The sequence below is a fragment of the Aspergillus campestris genome (genome assembly GCF_002847485.1).
Source record: "Aspergillus campestris IBT 28561 chromosome Unknown P168scaffold_11, whole genome shotgun sequence".
Lineage (NCBI taxonomy): Eukaryota > Fungi > Ascomycota > Eurotiomycetes > Eurotiales > Aspergillaceae > Aspergillus > Aspergillus campestris.
Window position 1 is genome coordinate 1,248,960 of NW_020194346.1, and position 14,429 is coordinate 1,263,388.

Sequence of the window (14,429 nt, forward strand, 5' to 3'; positions counted from 1 at the left end):
TAGATGATGAGTACTGTCTTTACATCAGGCTTTTTTTTTTTTTTGAGCTGTATATTCATGGTTGATGCGCTTGATATCCACTTACAATGCTTGATCCTCAATATATAACTACTACTATCTCCATAAGAAATGACAATTTCTGAATAAGATACTTTATATGAACCTGCATTATATGATAATATCTATACCCAATACTCCGCCAATCATTAGTCTCATGTCTATCTTTAAGATGCTACAATGCAACCGGCCATCCATCCACATACGCCAAGAAGTTATAACCTAGTCGGGCGTCCTATATTTCATTACTACTACTTCCTTTCATCGGGAACATCCAAACAGAGAAGGGCATACCTTGTGTGCGTAGCTGATGGTTCTGTTTACTGCATCATGTGAGCTTCACTGTGTGACTAAGATTGTGAGAAAACGTACAGTAATGGTAGTAAAGTATGTCGATTCCATCGACAGTCAAAACACCTTGCCCACCAGGGGCGTAAATATCGCCGTTTGAACCGTATATTATCTCACCGCCGCCTCGGGTGAGATCTTCCCCGTCTCTGTCGACAAAGGGCCCTCGTGGGCTTGAGGATCGTCCGACGCGAATGCTGTATCTGCTCGGATGTCAGGATATGATCGTGGCGAAAGAAAAAGGGGAATGACGCACTCCTTTCCTCGAATGGGAAGATGTTCTGAATTAAAGTCACAACACTTCCCCCAGCTATACCAGAGGTAGTAATATGGCGCGTGGTATGATATAAAGGCCCCCTCGACGGGGTGTCCGCCAGTTGGGTCCCCATAGAGCGGGTTCGGGTTTTTGCTGCGTGGGAAGACTGCCCATGGTTCAAAGGCGAGATGTCGGGCAGATTTACTATCCGCCTGGGTCGCGGCGGAGACGAGGTCCCAGTTCAGCGGCACCTGCCAGATTCCGGTCCAATAACTGCCAAAGTTCAGGTAGCCCTGCCCATTAACAACAATGGCGCTAGGATCGATGGCGTTGGAAATGTCGAACGGGTGGCTACTGGTCCCTTCACCTGTGCCGGATTGCACGACGACTCCATGATCAGTCCAGCCGCCAGGGCCGGGACTGGCAGATGTAGCGATGCCGACGGCGCTGTCGCGACTCCCAGGCCTACTCACCGAGTAGTAGCAGTAGAAGATACCGTCGACCTCGACGGTGGTGGGCGCCCAGAGTAATCTGCGGTTTCCTTTTTCGATGATACTGTCGTGGTCCAGAACGCTGCCAGCATGCGTCCACGGCCCGTCTAGATTTGGCGCTTGGTGAATGGGAATGTGTTCTCCATGGCCATAGGCATAATATGTACCGTCGACACTGATTATGCTGGGGTCATGAATGTGGAGATCGGTTCCACGACCGGGCGCGTATGAATAGATGGGGCGTTGAGGGATGCGGATGTCAGGTCTAGCGTTCTTCATGCATAAGACGTAAGAGACGATGGAGAGAAATGCCAGAATCAGCATGATATGGAGGAGACGGCGCGTGAATTTCGATCCCAGCCTGCGATCGCTCCCCCGCCGGGGAGCGAAAGGCCATTGTATTAAATTCAACGCCCTGGCTAACATCGTGTGAGTGAGTGGAGCCAGAGTGGGCGCATCCTTCCCAGGCACGCGTTGCAGGAGAGACAATGCCTAGGACATCGCCCTCGAGAGACGCCTAACTGGCGTAGGAGTCGACAACGGGTCCACGAGAATGTTACAGAAAAAGCCCCGAGATACCAACTGTGGAACCTCGCCGGGGCTGCAGTACTATAGCGCAGGGCGAACGATTGACAATGCGGTGTTGCAGGAGTCTGAAGGGGGATTCGAGGCGGAATGCAGGTAGAAGGAGGAGAATCTGCTAATTGACCGATAGCCGGGGTCGCACGAAGATAAGAATTCGCAGATGACGTTGCATGGCCGTCTCTCGTGCTGACGATCGATCAGGGTGGATCTGCCGTCTGGCGTCACATTAGCTGTGATCACACCTAGGATCCATCATGTCATTTTGTATTTTGTTGCTTATGATGCTGGATGTTCAAGCCACTCATCTACCCAGACAAGAAGGGAGAGGAAGAAAGGTAGAGGGGATACAAAGTGGATCAAGGACCGCGGAAGGATCGTGAAGGATGAAGAAGGTGAAGAAAGGACGAAGGATTCCGAAACAAGGCATTCCAGGCACCACTTGGGGCGGCCCACAGTGGCTGCCTGATATCCCTGGCATCAAGACACATTTCCTCCCTCGTGGGATCCACTCCCCTGAAACACTTGCCAATGATCGACATTCTTATGGACAGGTCCTTCCATCTTATTTGATGTGTAGGTTTTGACGGTTTAAAGTCAATTCTTTGGAAAATTAAGTTTGTATTTAGGTTCAAGTCTTCAGACTATTCTAATCTACAAACCTAAATCTGTTGGACTGGTTATGATAGAAGTACTTCGAACTCAATCATATAAATACTCAAAATCAGATAGAAAGTTTCACAATCCTGAATTATACATATAGTCATGTTAAGTTCTAAAGATATAGGTAGACAGATTTTCTATCATCTTGGTTCTATCAACCCACCCGGACTTGATAAGATTGTAACGTATCTTTCAACCATCCATATCAGATCCTTGAAGTAAAATTGTCCTTTTCAAATAATATGGAGGCTATCGACAGTTCGAACTTCAATAAGAAATGGTTGTAAATACCACGGGGACACAGGTTAATCCTATAATGTCGCGAGGACCCATGGGGAATACTGCAGGACTCGGGATAGGCCTTGGTGCTGGTAGTGGAATGGATATCTAGGTCTTCCTGCCTGCAGTTAAGAACTCTTAATAGTAATCAATCTGAGACTGTAAAAGAGCGTAGCAATTCATTGTCAGAACAGTTGAAGTTCTAGGTAGGCCCGGGTAATTCTATCAATTTCACCTCGCTTGAATCTCAATATTGTAATCGTGTCTCGAGATACCACCAAAAGGAGCAAAACGATAGGCATAGTCAAATATGGAGAATAGACATGATGTTGAATACATCCAGTTCTCAAAATCTGCAGAGGAATAAAAAAAGACAGGAAAGGGTCAAGACCCAGCCTGGTCTCCAAGAATCGCACACGAATATAGCAGCCATTTCGCATTTCCCAACATATGTACTCATCCTATTTGATCATTTCATCCTGTGAGTTCTTATATCGTTCGTACTGCCTAAATGATTCGGCCTTGAATGAGCGCGCGTTCTGAACAGCGGCCTTCAGATGCTTCTTTCCCAGTTTGCCTTTACCCTGTCCCCTCTTTGTTTCGGCACGGGCTAGCCCTAGGGCTGTTGTGACGATATTACGGATCTTTCGCCCGTCAAATTGGATATTGTACACGTCCTCCTCGAGCCAGTCCAATATCTCTTCGTAGTCGTCTACCAGGCCCTTGTCATCAAGGGGTTTGAGAAACCCCTTGAAGATCTGTTCCATTTGCGCTGTCTTCAGGCTCTCGTATTGGACGGCAAAGTGAATCCGCGACGGAATGGCAACGTCAAACTGGGCAATCTGATTCGTTGTCAGGAACATGATGCCTTGGTAGTACTCGAGGACTCTAAGGAAGACTGCCAAAGTCAGCTAGTGTTAAAGCGATTTACCATATGACCTTGTTACCTGAAACCAGCGCGTTCTTGTCTGTAGATGATGTACCAGACCCTCTCCCTCGGCTCTCGAGGAAGACATCAGCCTCATCACTAGTGACTCCCGTCAACAGAGCGACCAAAGGCGTTGGTAAGAGTACACATCACCACTTACATGAGCAAGATAGCGTGCCAAGATGTGGCTAAAGCGAAGATCCTGGATAGGTTGGATTCGACGTTCTTGGCTTTGGTACCAACGTCGGCCACGCTAATGGAGAATAACGGCTTCTTTGCTGCAACCGCGATCGTTTCTGCCGTTGACGTTTTACCGACACCAGGCGGGCCTTCACACAGAATCAATATATATCTGCAGGCACAGCTCATGGTAATGACAGGGCAGAAAGAAGGAACGTACCATAGAGGAGAATGACAAGACCTTTACCTTTCCCAGGTATAATGTCGTCAACTTCCAGACCCCGTTCGCTCGCCTCCCCCGTCTTCGACGACGAAATGTGACTGCTTACAAGGTCCAAAAGCATGTTTTTGGTCCTGTCTCCGTCCGCAAGTCGCAGGCGTGAATTCCAGGCATCATCCGGATCACCTTTGTCTGGAATGTCCTGGATAAGGTTAACTTGAAGCTGCGCCCATTGCTTCTCCTTAAGGATGTATCCCAATACGCGGGGCGGACAAAGTAGATATTGCTCATCCTCCCAGTTCTTCTGTGCCCGATCAGTGTCGAAACGAGCTCTGTATCGCATTGCCAGGCCCTCATTGTCCTGACAATTACTGCAGGCACAATCCGGATTCATTTCGCTTGGTTCGAGTACTCCATTATTTGCCGTCGGGGGCCCGTATTGGAAGTAGGATAGATAGTCAACCATAACCCTACTGTCTACCTGATGTCCTGTTTAGTTCATTTCATTCTATGGTTCAAGTTGTGACGAAGCTCACATATGACGAGTTTTTAGTAGAGGTTTGAGACTGTCTCGCTGGCGAATTCTGTCGTGCGTGAAAGTCATGGTCCCACGTCAGCGTCCGGGATGAGCGATCATCATCCTCGTAGAAAATTAGAAAAAAGAAGACTTGTACACATTGTGAGTGAGTATTGACTTACATCGTCAGCTTGTATCATTCCACTGAAGCCCTTCTTCCCAAATATCGAGTTACCCCGGTAGATGAATAGACGGGATGCTTCATTAGCAGTGCACAGCCGGTAGAATTCTTTACCCCGGGCAACCAGCTGCTTCTCAATAGTGTTGCGTTCAAGGTGGCGCTCGAAGGGGTAGTAGGGCAACGCTATAATGGGTTTCAAACCTTCGTACGGTTCAAACACAATCACAAACGGGGTTCGTTGGAATTTAGAGCCCGTCCAGTCGTATGTCCAACAGTTTAGCTGCCACGATGCAAGTCTCTGTGGGTAGGCGAGTTTATCTGGCCAGGCTCTCGTGCTGTCCTGGACGATGAACACTTGGGGTTCGTTCTGGAAAGGTTTTCCAAAAACCAAGGTCCCTGGTGGGAATATCGTCCACAAGTCCTCAAACTTGATTGCCTTCTCCTTTGTATACGTATCCCGCACTTTGAAGTATTTGTCCAGTCTGGGGTCTCCGGATGATCCGCCCGATATGGTGTCTAGGAGAAGCTTCAAATCCTCTCTAGCTTGTGTATTCGTTCCAACTTCGGTCGATGCTGCCTGGAGGACGTCCCACCTGGAGACAATAGCCTCATAAGGAGAATAGAGCGTGACAGGTGAATCTTGAAAGATGTGGTAGGGGTAATCTTTCAGATGTTCCCTCAACAGTTCCCACAAGTCTATACTGATGATATCTATCTCAGAACTGTCTTCCGCACTGGAAGACTTGTCTTCTATTGTCTTCTTCAAGACGAAGGCATGATCGGTGTTAGCTTCTGGCTCCGATATTTTGGATTCCTCAGGCTTCTCAACAGGCACGCCAGTCTGTGGGTCGTTGATTTTTGTTAGTATCTTCACTCGCGAATGTGAGCTGGATTGATCCTTTGGAAATAACGTTAGCCTAGGTTAATGTCTCTCCCACAGACATTGGTATATTTTGTTAACCTTTGCGTTGCTGTCCGTGTTGTCCGGCGACTTCCACACATTAGTGCCAGGTTTTTGGAAGGAGCGATCCTGCAATGTCATACACTTGATTCAGGCCCAGGCTCTTTCTTTTCGTCTCCGTCGGTGACTTCCTTTTTCGTATCTTCTAGAGACTTGTATTTCTGCTCGAGCTCCGAAAACTGTTTCTGAAGAGCCTCTAGCTTTTCCGCAAGCGCCTTCAATGGGGTTAGGACACAAGGATCTCACGGTCTGTTGCCTGGGTAGGGTGTACGCAACGGATATTGCAGACTCTCCTTCCGGAACTGTCATGCTTGCAGGACAATGGCTTGTTTCACTTCCTAAACGCGTATCCAGTCTCAGACATAGATTTTGGGACGGACTTCGCGACAGGCGCAAATAAGAGCACGTTTCGCTTGAATAGTTCCGTTGGGGGTTATCACTCACTTTATTTACTGAAATCCGAATTTCCCTGGGGTGTTAATCCATAAATAGCTCACGAACAGTGCGCACGGGTGTATCTTAGCGAGGACGTGTCGACAGATAACTGGAGTAAGGATAATATTCGATTGGAGGGCAGGGGGGTGGCGGCTTATCTCCAGAACTGGTTGCGACATCCCATCAACAGTCCATTATAGCGCAGTGTAGACTACTGGGTGAAGAATCTGGTTGTCGTAAATATAGGCGAATCACTGGCCACGCTAGGAAGGCGACGTTGTAACTATTCAGACCCCGTCACTCTTTCATTGGTTGGCTACTGCAGAATCTGCTACCTAATATTCCTTAGCCAAACCTTCCAGCCCAAACATCACCAAGCGCGCCAATCCCCTCGCGAGCTGGGCGACATACATATGCAGCTCAGCCGCAAATGACTGCGGTTTATGTACTTCCCCGCACCTGTCATCCTCGTGTCTGGCTAGGACACTTCACAGGGGCTCCCAAATCCCTAAGATCAAGGAATTGTTTTCTATCTTGTGAGTGGATTGTCACTCCAACCTTGTACCGACTGTGTCCGTCAGGATGTCCCACACAACAAAAGCAGTGAATGGCACAAAGCGCTTCAATGATCAGGATCTGTGCGTCGCTAGCTCGCCTTTACACATCTTGTCTGCATCGAGTACTAACTGAGGTACAAGTACCGTAATCGAGAAGTCAGACGCAGAACAAGAGGAATTCCACAGAGTTGCCCAACAAAATAACAATTTCTCCAAGGAAGAGCTGTCTGCATTGCGGATCCAGAGTGCGGACGAATTTGAAAGATCCTTCGGCTCAACCCTAGCTGCCAAAGGCAAGTTTGAAGCGAGCCACCGTCATGGAACTGGGCGCGCAGGGCGGGCTATTCAGAATGCTGGGGCGTCCGCGTATGAAATCCTACAAAATATGGAACCTATTGTGGAAACTGTGAAAACGTTCGCAGCGCCCTATGGTGGCATTGCCATTGGGACGATTTCTTTTCTAGTCACAGTAGGAACCCTCAGATCTGTTCACATATAGGGCTAAACGGAACTCTCAGGTTGCCAGTTATAGGGCTCGGACGGAACAGCTGATCTGGGACACGCTGCTGCAAATCCGAGATAGGGCTGTTGGACTGAAACTCTTCCGCGACATCTACCATGATGATCATGAGCTTGACGAACACCTACAGTCCAAGATTGTTCAAGCGTATAATTGCTTCATTAACTTTTGTATGGAAGCTGCCAAATACTACACGAAGAAAGGACTAAGTGAATTTCCCGACCTCGTCGAGTATATTGTGATTGACCGGTTGTGGTAGAACGATGGGCCAAAGCGGCATACGGAGCAACAGCTCTAGATGACTATGCATCGAAAGTTCAAGATGCCATCCTTGAGGTTCGGTATACGAGCGAGGAACTTCTCATGAAAAATGTAGATACTATCAAGAAATTAAATATTGGTTAGTGCCCCTCATTTTAGACTGCGGCGAGTACTGACATACATTCGTAGATCAGGCACGAGAGATTGAAAGTTGGTTCTCACCCAACTACAGCATCAATGGACACAGACTGATAAGGATATAGCTCTGAAAGCTCAGCTTAAACGTAGGTGGACTGAACGTGCGCCAGACTGCCGCTGTGGCTGATACATCACCTTTAGAACTGCAGGAAGGCCACGATAACGACAAGCTCGATGAGATTCAGGAGCTGCTGGAGCTCTCAACCTACTCCAGAGAGTCTGAGCTGGATCGGTTGCGGACTTACCAGACGGACATCAACTGGAGCTTTGATTACGACTGGCCCACTACCTTGCAGCGGATGCAGGGATCCCAACTTATGAAGTTCCAAACCGAAAAGGAGTTTCATACGTGGCGGCACTCCGATCAGTCGTCGATGCTCATTCTGGTGGGATATAATAATGAGCAAGTCTGTTTGTCCCCAGATTGTTGGCTGTCACCTGTTGCACTCGATATGATTACAAGTTCAAGCAAAGCTGAAGACTCTGATCCTCGCGCCTTCTATCTCGTTGGACATCATGAATCGCGCCTTTCGACCCAGGTTCTAGCCTCCATTCTAATCCAGCTATTGAGGCAGAATAGTCAGGTGCTGCGGGACCAAAACAAGTACAATGAGTTGTATGCGGCAGCGAAAAAATACAACCAGGCAGTCACCCTGCAAAATGAAAACTGCAGGCAAAAATCTGGTAGAAAGTCCAATAAACTGCTGCAAGACGTGGCCCGTCATGTTCTGAATCTGTTCGACTCGCACCATACAATCTGGATTATTCTCGATCGCGTGGATCAGTGCAGGTCAGAACGGGAAACATACCATCGGAAATCGCTGATGAAGACATTGGTCTATTTGGTTGAGAAAGTGGAAGTCCGAGTGAAGGTGCTGGCTGTCGTTAACGGCTACGACTGGAAATTGGATGACCAGACTGACGAACTCGATTGCTCTAATCCTTCGAGGGTGGTTTTTCGCACAATTCACCAACAGGAAACTGATGGCTAGATGCTTATAACATATTCTATGGCCTACTAGCTCAATGAATACTTTTGTCAGTACTCCTGCTCCCATCAAGGCTACCTATCCCAGAAGGTAGGTAGAGAGATATGAGATTTCTAGATAAGCTTGGTAGCCGTATTTCGAACATGGACTTAACTGAACGCAAAGACAGAGCGTAGTGTATCTAGACGGAACGACTGTATAACAGGAAGAATATCTTGAGTGTTATATTAACCAAAAGATGAATGACTGTGAAGAAGTCAGGATCGGGTGTTTGCAATTTAGAAGTAATCAACAGGAGAGATGTAGATTAACAAATTGTGGCCAGTTTAACATCCATTTCCCCCTACGAACCCAGGAAGTACTGGGGCTGTACGGAGGCAACGTGATAGTCAGGGAATGTCGCCTATCCTTCGAACCTGATGACAGTGGGTGCTTTACGACATCCACCATTACAATTACATCCAAAGGCGTTGCAAGCTAGAAGCCGTCAGAAATGAGGTATAATCTCATGGTTGTTTTTGGTTAGGACACGCAAAATAAAAGAGATTAACTTACGTCCAACTCCACAGTAGGAAGTAGCCTTCGTTCCATCTGCACAAAGTGGCTATGTGAAAGGTCAGCTGATGGTACGTGGTTTCTCCAACTTAGTGGGTAGTCAGGCAGGGATAGTTACTATAGGGTCGCTCAGCCAAGCGTTGGGGTCTTTTTTGAAACTGACGACAGGGCAGCAGTCTTGGGTTCTTTAGGGGGAATCAGGGGCAGCTTCGGCGGCCAGACCAGCGCCGGCCAGGAGCAGGATTGAAAAAGACGTATAGAAGACTTTCATGGTGGTTGATTAAGCGCAAGGTAAAGTTTAGAAAACAAAGCGTGTGTGATCTGCTTGAGTATGGGAATATTGAATGATAATCAAGAGTGGGTTCCTCCCGAGATGATATACCCTTTTTATATAGACCTCTATACCCATACGTTACACTCAAGGGGATTTCTGAACCCCATAGGTATGGAACCCCCTGCCACCATCCCTTACTACTTGGGATCGTGACAGCAATCTAACTGCTACGATGTTTATTTAGTATCACAGTTTGGTTTCCTGGATATCATGGACTGCTAAACCACCAGTATTAGACATCCCTTTCCTCCCTTTACCCACCTAGTTGTGCATGCCACAATCCCCCAAATGCCACCACTTTTATGTAATGACGATATCTATTCCAGTAGATAATCCTCTACTCAGATAATTTGAGCAGATGGGCAGCCAATTAGCAACTAGTCATACCGTCGCAGATGGTATGCGCTTGCATCATTAGGATTTACAGTTACCTTGCATAACATTCTCAACTCCTTGCCTCTGCTCTCTCTGTTGCCGTTGAATATTCTAGCCTCCGCTGGTGGAATCTCGAAACATATTTCATGATATGCGTTTTACCTTTTTTTCTTTATCTATTTATATTCTCTGAATATACCTAGACGTCATCTTGTTCATGAGGCGTTGATCTCTTGTACCATAGGTAGATCTCTTGAATCTAGCGCTATCACATTAAAGCGGTTTAACACGAAGGCAGAGGCTCCTCCAGACTCACGCGTCATGAGTTCCAACAACCTCTGGCGTGTGGCACAAAAGGAATGGGAATGCCCTACTAAATCAGTAGTTATGTCAGTTTACGGAGCCAGCCATTCCATCCTATCGAATCAGTTAACATTGTAAGCTCCAACACCGCATTCTCTATTCTATTGACACGCGTAGTCTGTGGTTGCGCTATTTGTTGGTTTGCTAAGGGATTTAGATATGGATAGATTCATACTCTTTTACTTAGCCTCTTATCTTATAGTCATAGCGGTGTCGTTTACCCTGGAAACCCGCCTCCAATCCGCACTGGATCAGGTCCAATTTGAATATATGTAATACCCTTAAAGCTAATATATATAATTCTACACCGTCTCTTTCGAAATGCCAAAGACCACACAATCGTGTCTTTTCCACTGTCTCCCACAGTTGCTCCGTACCCAGGGAAAATATAATGTCGCAGCAAACATAGGGTTACTTGCAAAGGTTAAAAGTGTCACGGTATCTGTCTAGCCCAGTGGTACTTCTTGCACCATTTAACTTGACTTACAGGCCGGAGTATTTGAACTTAGATTTTTAGAGCTCTATATGTATGCATATATGTGTCGATCGGGACTGATTGATACCATCCCTGAGCTTCGACCCGATGAGGGGCTCGACGCGGTTGTTTAAGATGGCATCCACATGCGTTCAATTACACCATGGGAGACTCCCATATATTCCCGTCCGCCAAGATCCACCATTAACGCTAAATCCTCACTCTGCAAGCCCTAACCGTTTCTGAGCAGCGCTCATAGGCTGTGATATCGCGGGGATGGCACAGACTACTCGTGCCGCACCAGCGGTCCTCGGTCCGAATCTCGGACTGGGAGTATAAATCGTATAAACCAACAGGGTAACCCAAAAGCATGCTGCAAACAGAACAGAACAGGAAGGCAATATACTCATCTTTATTGCACGAAAATGACACCAGAAACAACCACAGCAGACCGCTCCAGAGATGTCCCCATCCACAACACCATCGCCGAACCCCACCTAATCCGCTCCCTCATCAAAGATGACATCTACCTACTCGGCGGACAGGTCGCCATCCTCTGTCAGTTCGCGCACCCAGCCCTCGCCAAAGGCAGCTTTAAGCACTCCTCGTTCGCGACGCGCATCCCACAACGCCTCCGCAACACAGCCCGCTTCCTCAACGCCGCGGTATCAGGAAACCCCGCCGAAAAGGCCGCCATCTTCTCCGTCATCCACAAGTACCACGCGCGCGTCAAGGGCGACGACTACGACGCCAACGACCCCGAGCTGCACAAGTGGACGGCTGCAACGCTGTTCTTCTCGATCTTGATTGTGCATGAGGCGTTCTTTGGGGAGCTGTCGCTCGACCAGAAGGAGACTATGCTGAGGGAGTCGGCTGTGTTTGGGACCTCCCTGCGCATGCCACCTGATATGTGGCCGCAGAACCTGGACGAGTTCTGGGCTTACTGGGACCATAATATTCAGACGCTCCAGGTCACGGATATGGCGCGCAAGCTGTGTGGAGATTTGCTGTATCCGTTGAATTTGCCGCTTGCGATGAGCGTTTCTATGCCGCTGGCTCGCGTTGTGACTATGAATTGGCTGCCGGAGCGTTTAGCTGTCGAGTATGATCTGCGGCCGACGCTGGCGACTCAGGTTGCGTACCAGGGATTTGTGTCGTGGACTCGTCTGATGTATCCGTTTATTCCTCAGTATTTGAGGCAACGGCAGCATGATATGTATGTCGAGGACATGAAGAAAGCAGTAGAGAAGATTTCCCAGACGGGACATTGGGCGGGTGTCTAGTCCTTTCTGGTGGTTGTGATTGGATATATTTATGTAGCCTTATGATCATGCACTGTTTGATATTGCAAGTTGCTTTGATATTTGTAGAGATAACTCGGTGATATCACAGTAGTGCCAACAAGGATTTCATATGACAGTAAAGGTGTTGTACACTGGCAGTCTTGATTTAGAGTAGTAACACTTAGATTGCAGTGAAGCAAGCAGTATGACTGACACCTCTCAGTATCCATATGAATAAGAAGTAGTTATAAACATCCAGTCACTGAAGACCCCCTACCAAAGCAGTGAAGCCATGAAACACAATCACAAACATCTAGATGACACAGAGACAGACTGATTCATACATCATGAAACCTTCCTTGTCAGACCAGGGTATAGACAAAGCTTCCCATCATTCATATACAGACTTTATGTTCTACAAATATTCTACATTCCTTCCTACATATATATACAACCCCAACGCCCAACTCCTGGAAACTTTCTACTGCAGTATATATTAATTATTCCAATTCTTATATCTAGGCATACAGCACACCAGAGCAAGCGAAGCTAAATTTGTCTACAAAATGCGGAACTCGCCGCTTATATCCCTGCTGTGTCAAAGCATGAATGGATATATGACCCGGTGGCAACGCGGCAACCACAACTTTCCAAAAACCACAAGTCCCAGGGCTACATGTCTAAACCCCATCAATGAGAATACGACCATAAGAATGCAAACAGGCGCCCGGGAAATGCTAAATGGTCCCTGCCATTACACCGAAATGCTGACGAGCACTTTGGGAGGACTTGGACTGACTGATATCCTCAACATTATGCACGGAGACGAATGTCTATATCAGGAATATCGAACGACCACTTGATATACTAGGGTCATAACTTCGGTATGAGGTACTTGACTTGTCTTTAATGGTACCAGGCTAATAAAGTGGGGAATAGCTTCAGTACAAGCACATACAATTGACACACAAGTATACATCTACGAAATCTCATGAAGATGACCCCAATCAACACCCACCGCTACCACGTGAGAAAGTCAAAAACAATCTCACCCCTATTACTTTGCCCCAAACGCCATCTTTGAGCTACGCAGTCCAGTCATACAAATGAAAAGACACAAAAAGATAACAACATCGAGACAAAATGAACTGTCCGTTCAGATCCAGTCCACCACAAGCACCACTGGATGTGGTGTCTCAACTCTAGATGCGCAATCCTGGGGTATTCCTACCCGTTCCACTGTCAGTGTGGATCCTATTCCAAGAGGAAACCATTGAGCGAAGACTCTAATACATGGTCCTGGCAAAAGCCATCTTATTCTAATTCCATGGATCACATGAACAATGCAGCGGTTCTATGAGCTGCAGCAGTGCCAGATTGGCCGTCCCTATAAAACAAATATTGGCTTATCATGGACTGCCAACGGAGCAAGTGTTCCTTAGTACTACCATCCAGTATACAAGATGCTTCATTTATCGAACAGAACCAAGCACTTCTAGACGTGTATAGGTCGAAAATTATATACTTGGGTCTTGTCTGTGTGCGCTGCCAGCTCGGCAGACACCCGTGCTTGCGGGTAAGCAGTACTTCCGTTCTGGTGGTATTCGCTAATAAACTGAGGTACAGGTTACCCCAGTGCGCCGCTCCCTCGCTGAAGAAGTTTTTGTGGCCCGCGCTAGATGGCTTCAACCGGCCCCCAGGCAGCCGCCAGCGCATGGACAAACGACGAAAGCAATTGATGTTTAAACAGACCAAGGGCTGTCACTCTGATGAATCAGCCCCGTACGGGGAAGGGCCGATACCGGGTGCAGGATGTGACTACTGGAATATCGATACTAAACAAGACACCCCGGGATGTGTTAGTTGCCGACACTCTACAAGGACGGCCGGTGGACGCGGTCCACCAGGATCTTCCCCCCCAGCCCCTTCCAGCTGGCGAACAGGTCGACACCCAATCCCCGACTTCTCCTCTTCCGACTTCCCTTCGCCTGTTTCCACCAAAAGGGGTAGCAGCCGACGTCAGGGAAGACATCGGCAATAAGGGGGAAAGCACCACGGGCCACCTATCCCTGGAGGACCAGTTGCTGCAGGAGCGTGCTGACCGGCGGCACGTTACTCAGAAAATGCAAGAGGAAGAACATCTGGCCGTGAGTCATGGGTCGGTGATTATATATCTCGTTTATTAGATTGACAAGCTTGTACTGAGCTCCAATGATTGGTATATCGGCGAGTGGAACTTACAGGAAAAACGGCGAAAACGGTCAAAATGTTGATGATATTGAGGAAATCGACCTGTGGGAAAGGCTGCGAGTTGTAATTAAGTTGAATTGAAACCCTTGTGTGATCTGTAGGCCCGTTGGACGATTGCTGTCGAATTCCACGGGATGTACGATAAATTTGATACTGGATGTATGGCATGAT

At 47.7% G+C, this 14,429-nt stretch overlaps 5 protein-coding genes across 5 annotated transcripts; 3 read left to right on the forward strand and 2 right to left on the reverse strand.

Moving 5' to 3' along the window:
* Positions 1-163: 163 nt before the first annotated feature.
* On the reverse strand, positions 164-1,808 carry P168DRAFT_55079 (arabinan endo-1,5-alpha-L-arabinosidase). The gene is made up of 4 exons (XM_024842003.1): positions 662-1,808; positions 430-608; positions 352-380; positions 164-292 (listed from the first exon to the last, which is right to left on the reverse strand). Exons 1-4 carry the CDS (start codon positions 1,576-1,578, stop codon positions 233-235), a joined length of 1,185 nt encoding a protein of 394 aa, XP_024690329.1. The 5' UTR covers positions 1,579-1,808; the 3' UTR covers positions 164-232.
* Positions 1,809-3,137: 1,329 nt separating this feature from the next.
* Positions 3,138-5,585, reverse strand: P168DRAFT_241271 (P-loop containing nucleoside triphosphate hydrolase protein; the record flags this gene model as incomplete). Its single annotated transcript, XM_024833755.1, has 6 exons — positions 3,138-3,574; positions 3,624-3,703; positions 3,765-3,933; positions 4,005-4,485; positions 4,541-4,645; positions 4,704-5,585. Coding segments are annotated over 6 exons (2,154 nt in total), but the record flags the coding sequence as incomplete, so codon positions are not given.
* Positions 5,586-6,680: 1,095 nt separating this feature from the next.
* On the forward strand, positions 6,681-8,626 carry P168DRAFT_321309 (uncharacterized protein; the record flags this gene model as incomplete). The annotated part of the gene is made up of 7 exons (XM_024840450.1): positions 6,681-6,736; positions 6,797-7,124; positions 7,174-7,384; positions 7,435-7,575; positions 7,626-7,646; positions 7,700-7,720; positions 7,776-8,626. 7 exons carry the CDS (start codon positions 6,681-6,683, stop codon positions 8,624-8,626), a joined length of 1,629 nt encoding a protein of 542 aa, XP_024690331.1.
* A 2,524-nt stretch (positions 8,627-11,150) lies between these two features.
* P168DRAFT_241888 (oxygenase MpaB family protein) lies at positions 11,151-12,008 on the forward strand (the record flags this gene model as incomplete). Its single annotated transcript, XM_024833776.1, has 1 exon — positions 11,151-12,008. The coding sequence occupies one exon, from the start codon at positions 11,151-11,153 to the stop codon at positions 12,006-12,008; it is 858 nt and encodes a 285-aa protein (XP_024690332.1).
* Positions 12,009-13,605: 1,597 nt separating this feature from the next.
* On the forward strand, positions 13,606-14,281 carry P168DRAFT_306849 (uncharacterized protein; the record flags this gene model as incomplete). Its single annotated transcript, XM_024839062.1, has 2 exons — positions 13,606-14,155; positions 14,195-14,281. The coding sequence occupies exons 1-2, from the start codon at positions 13,778-13,780 to the stop codon at positions 14,279-14,281; spliced, it is 465 nt and encodes a 154-aa protein (XP_024690333.1). The 5' UTR covers positions 13,606-13,777.
* Positions 14,282-14,429: the final 148 nt, after the last annotated feature.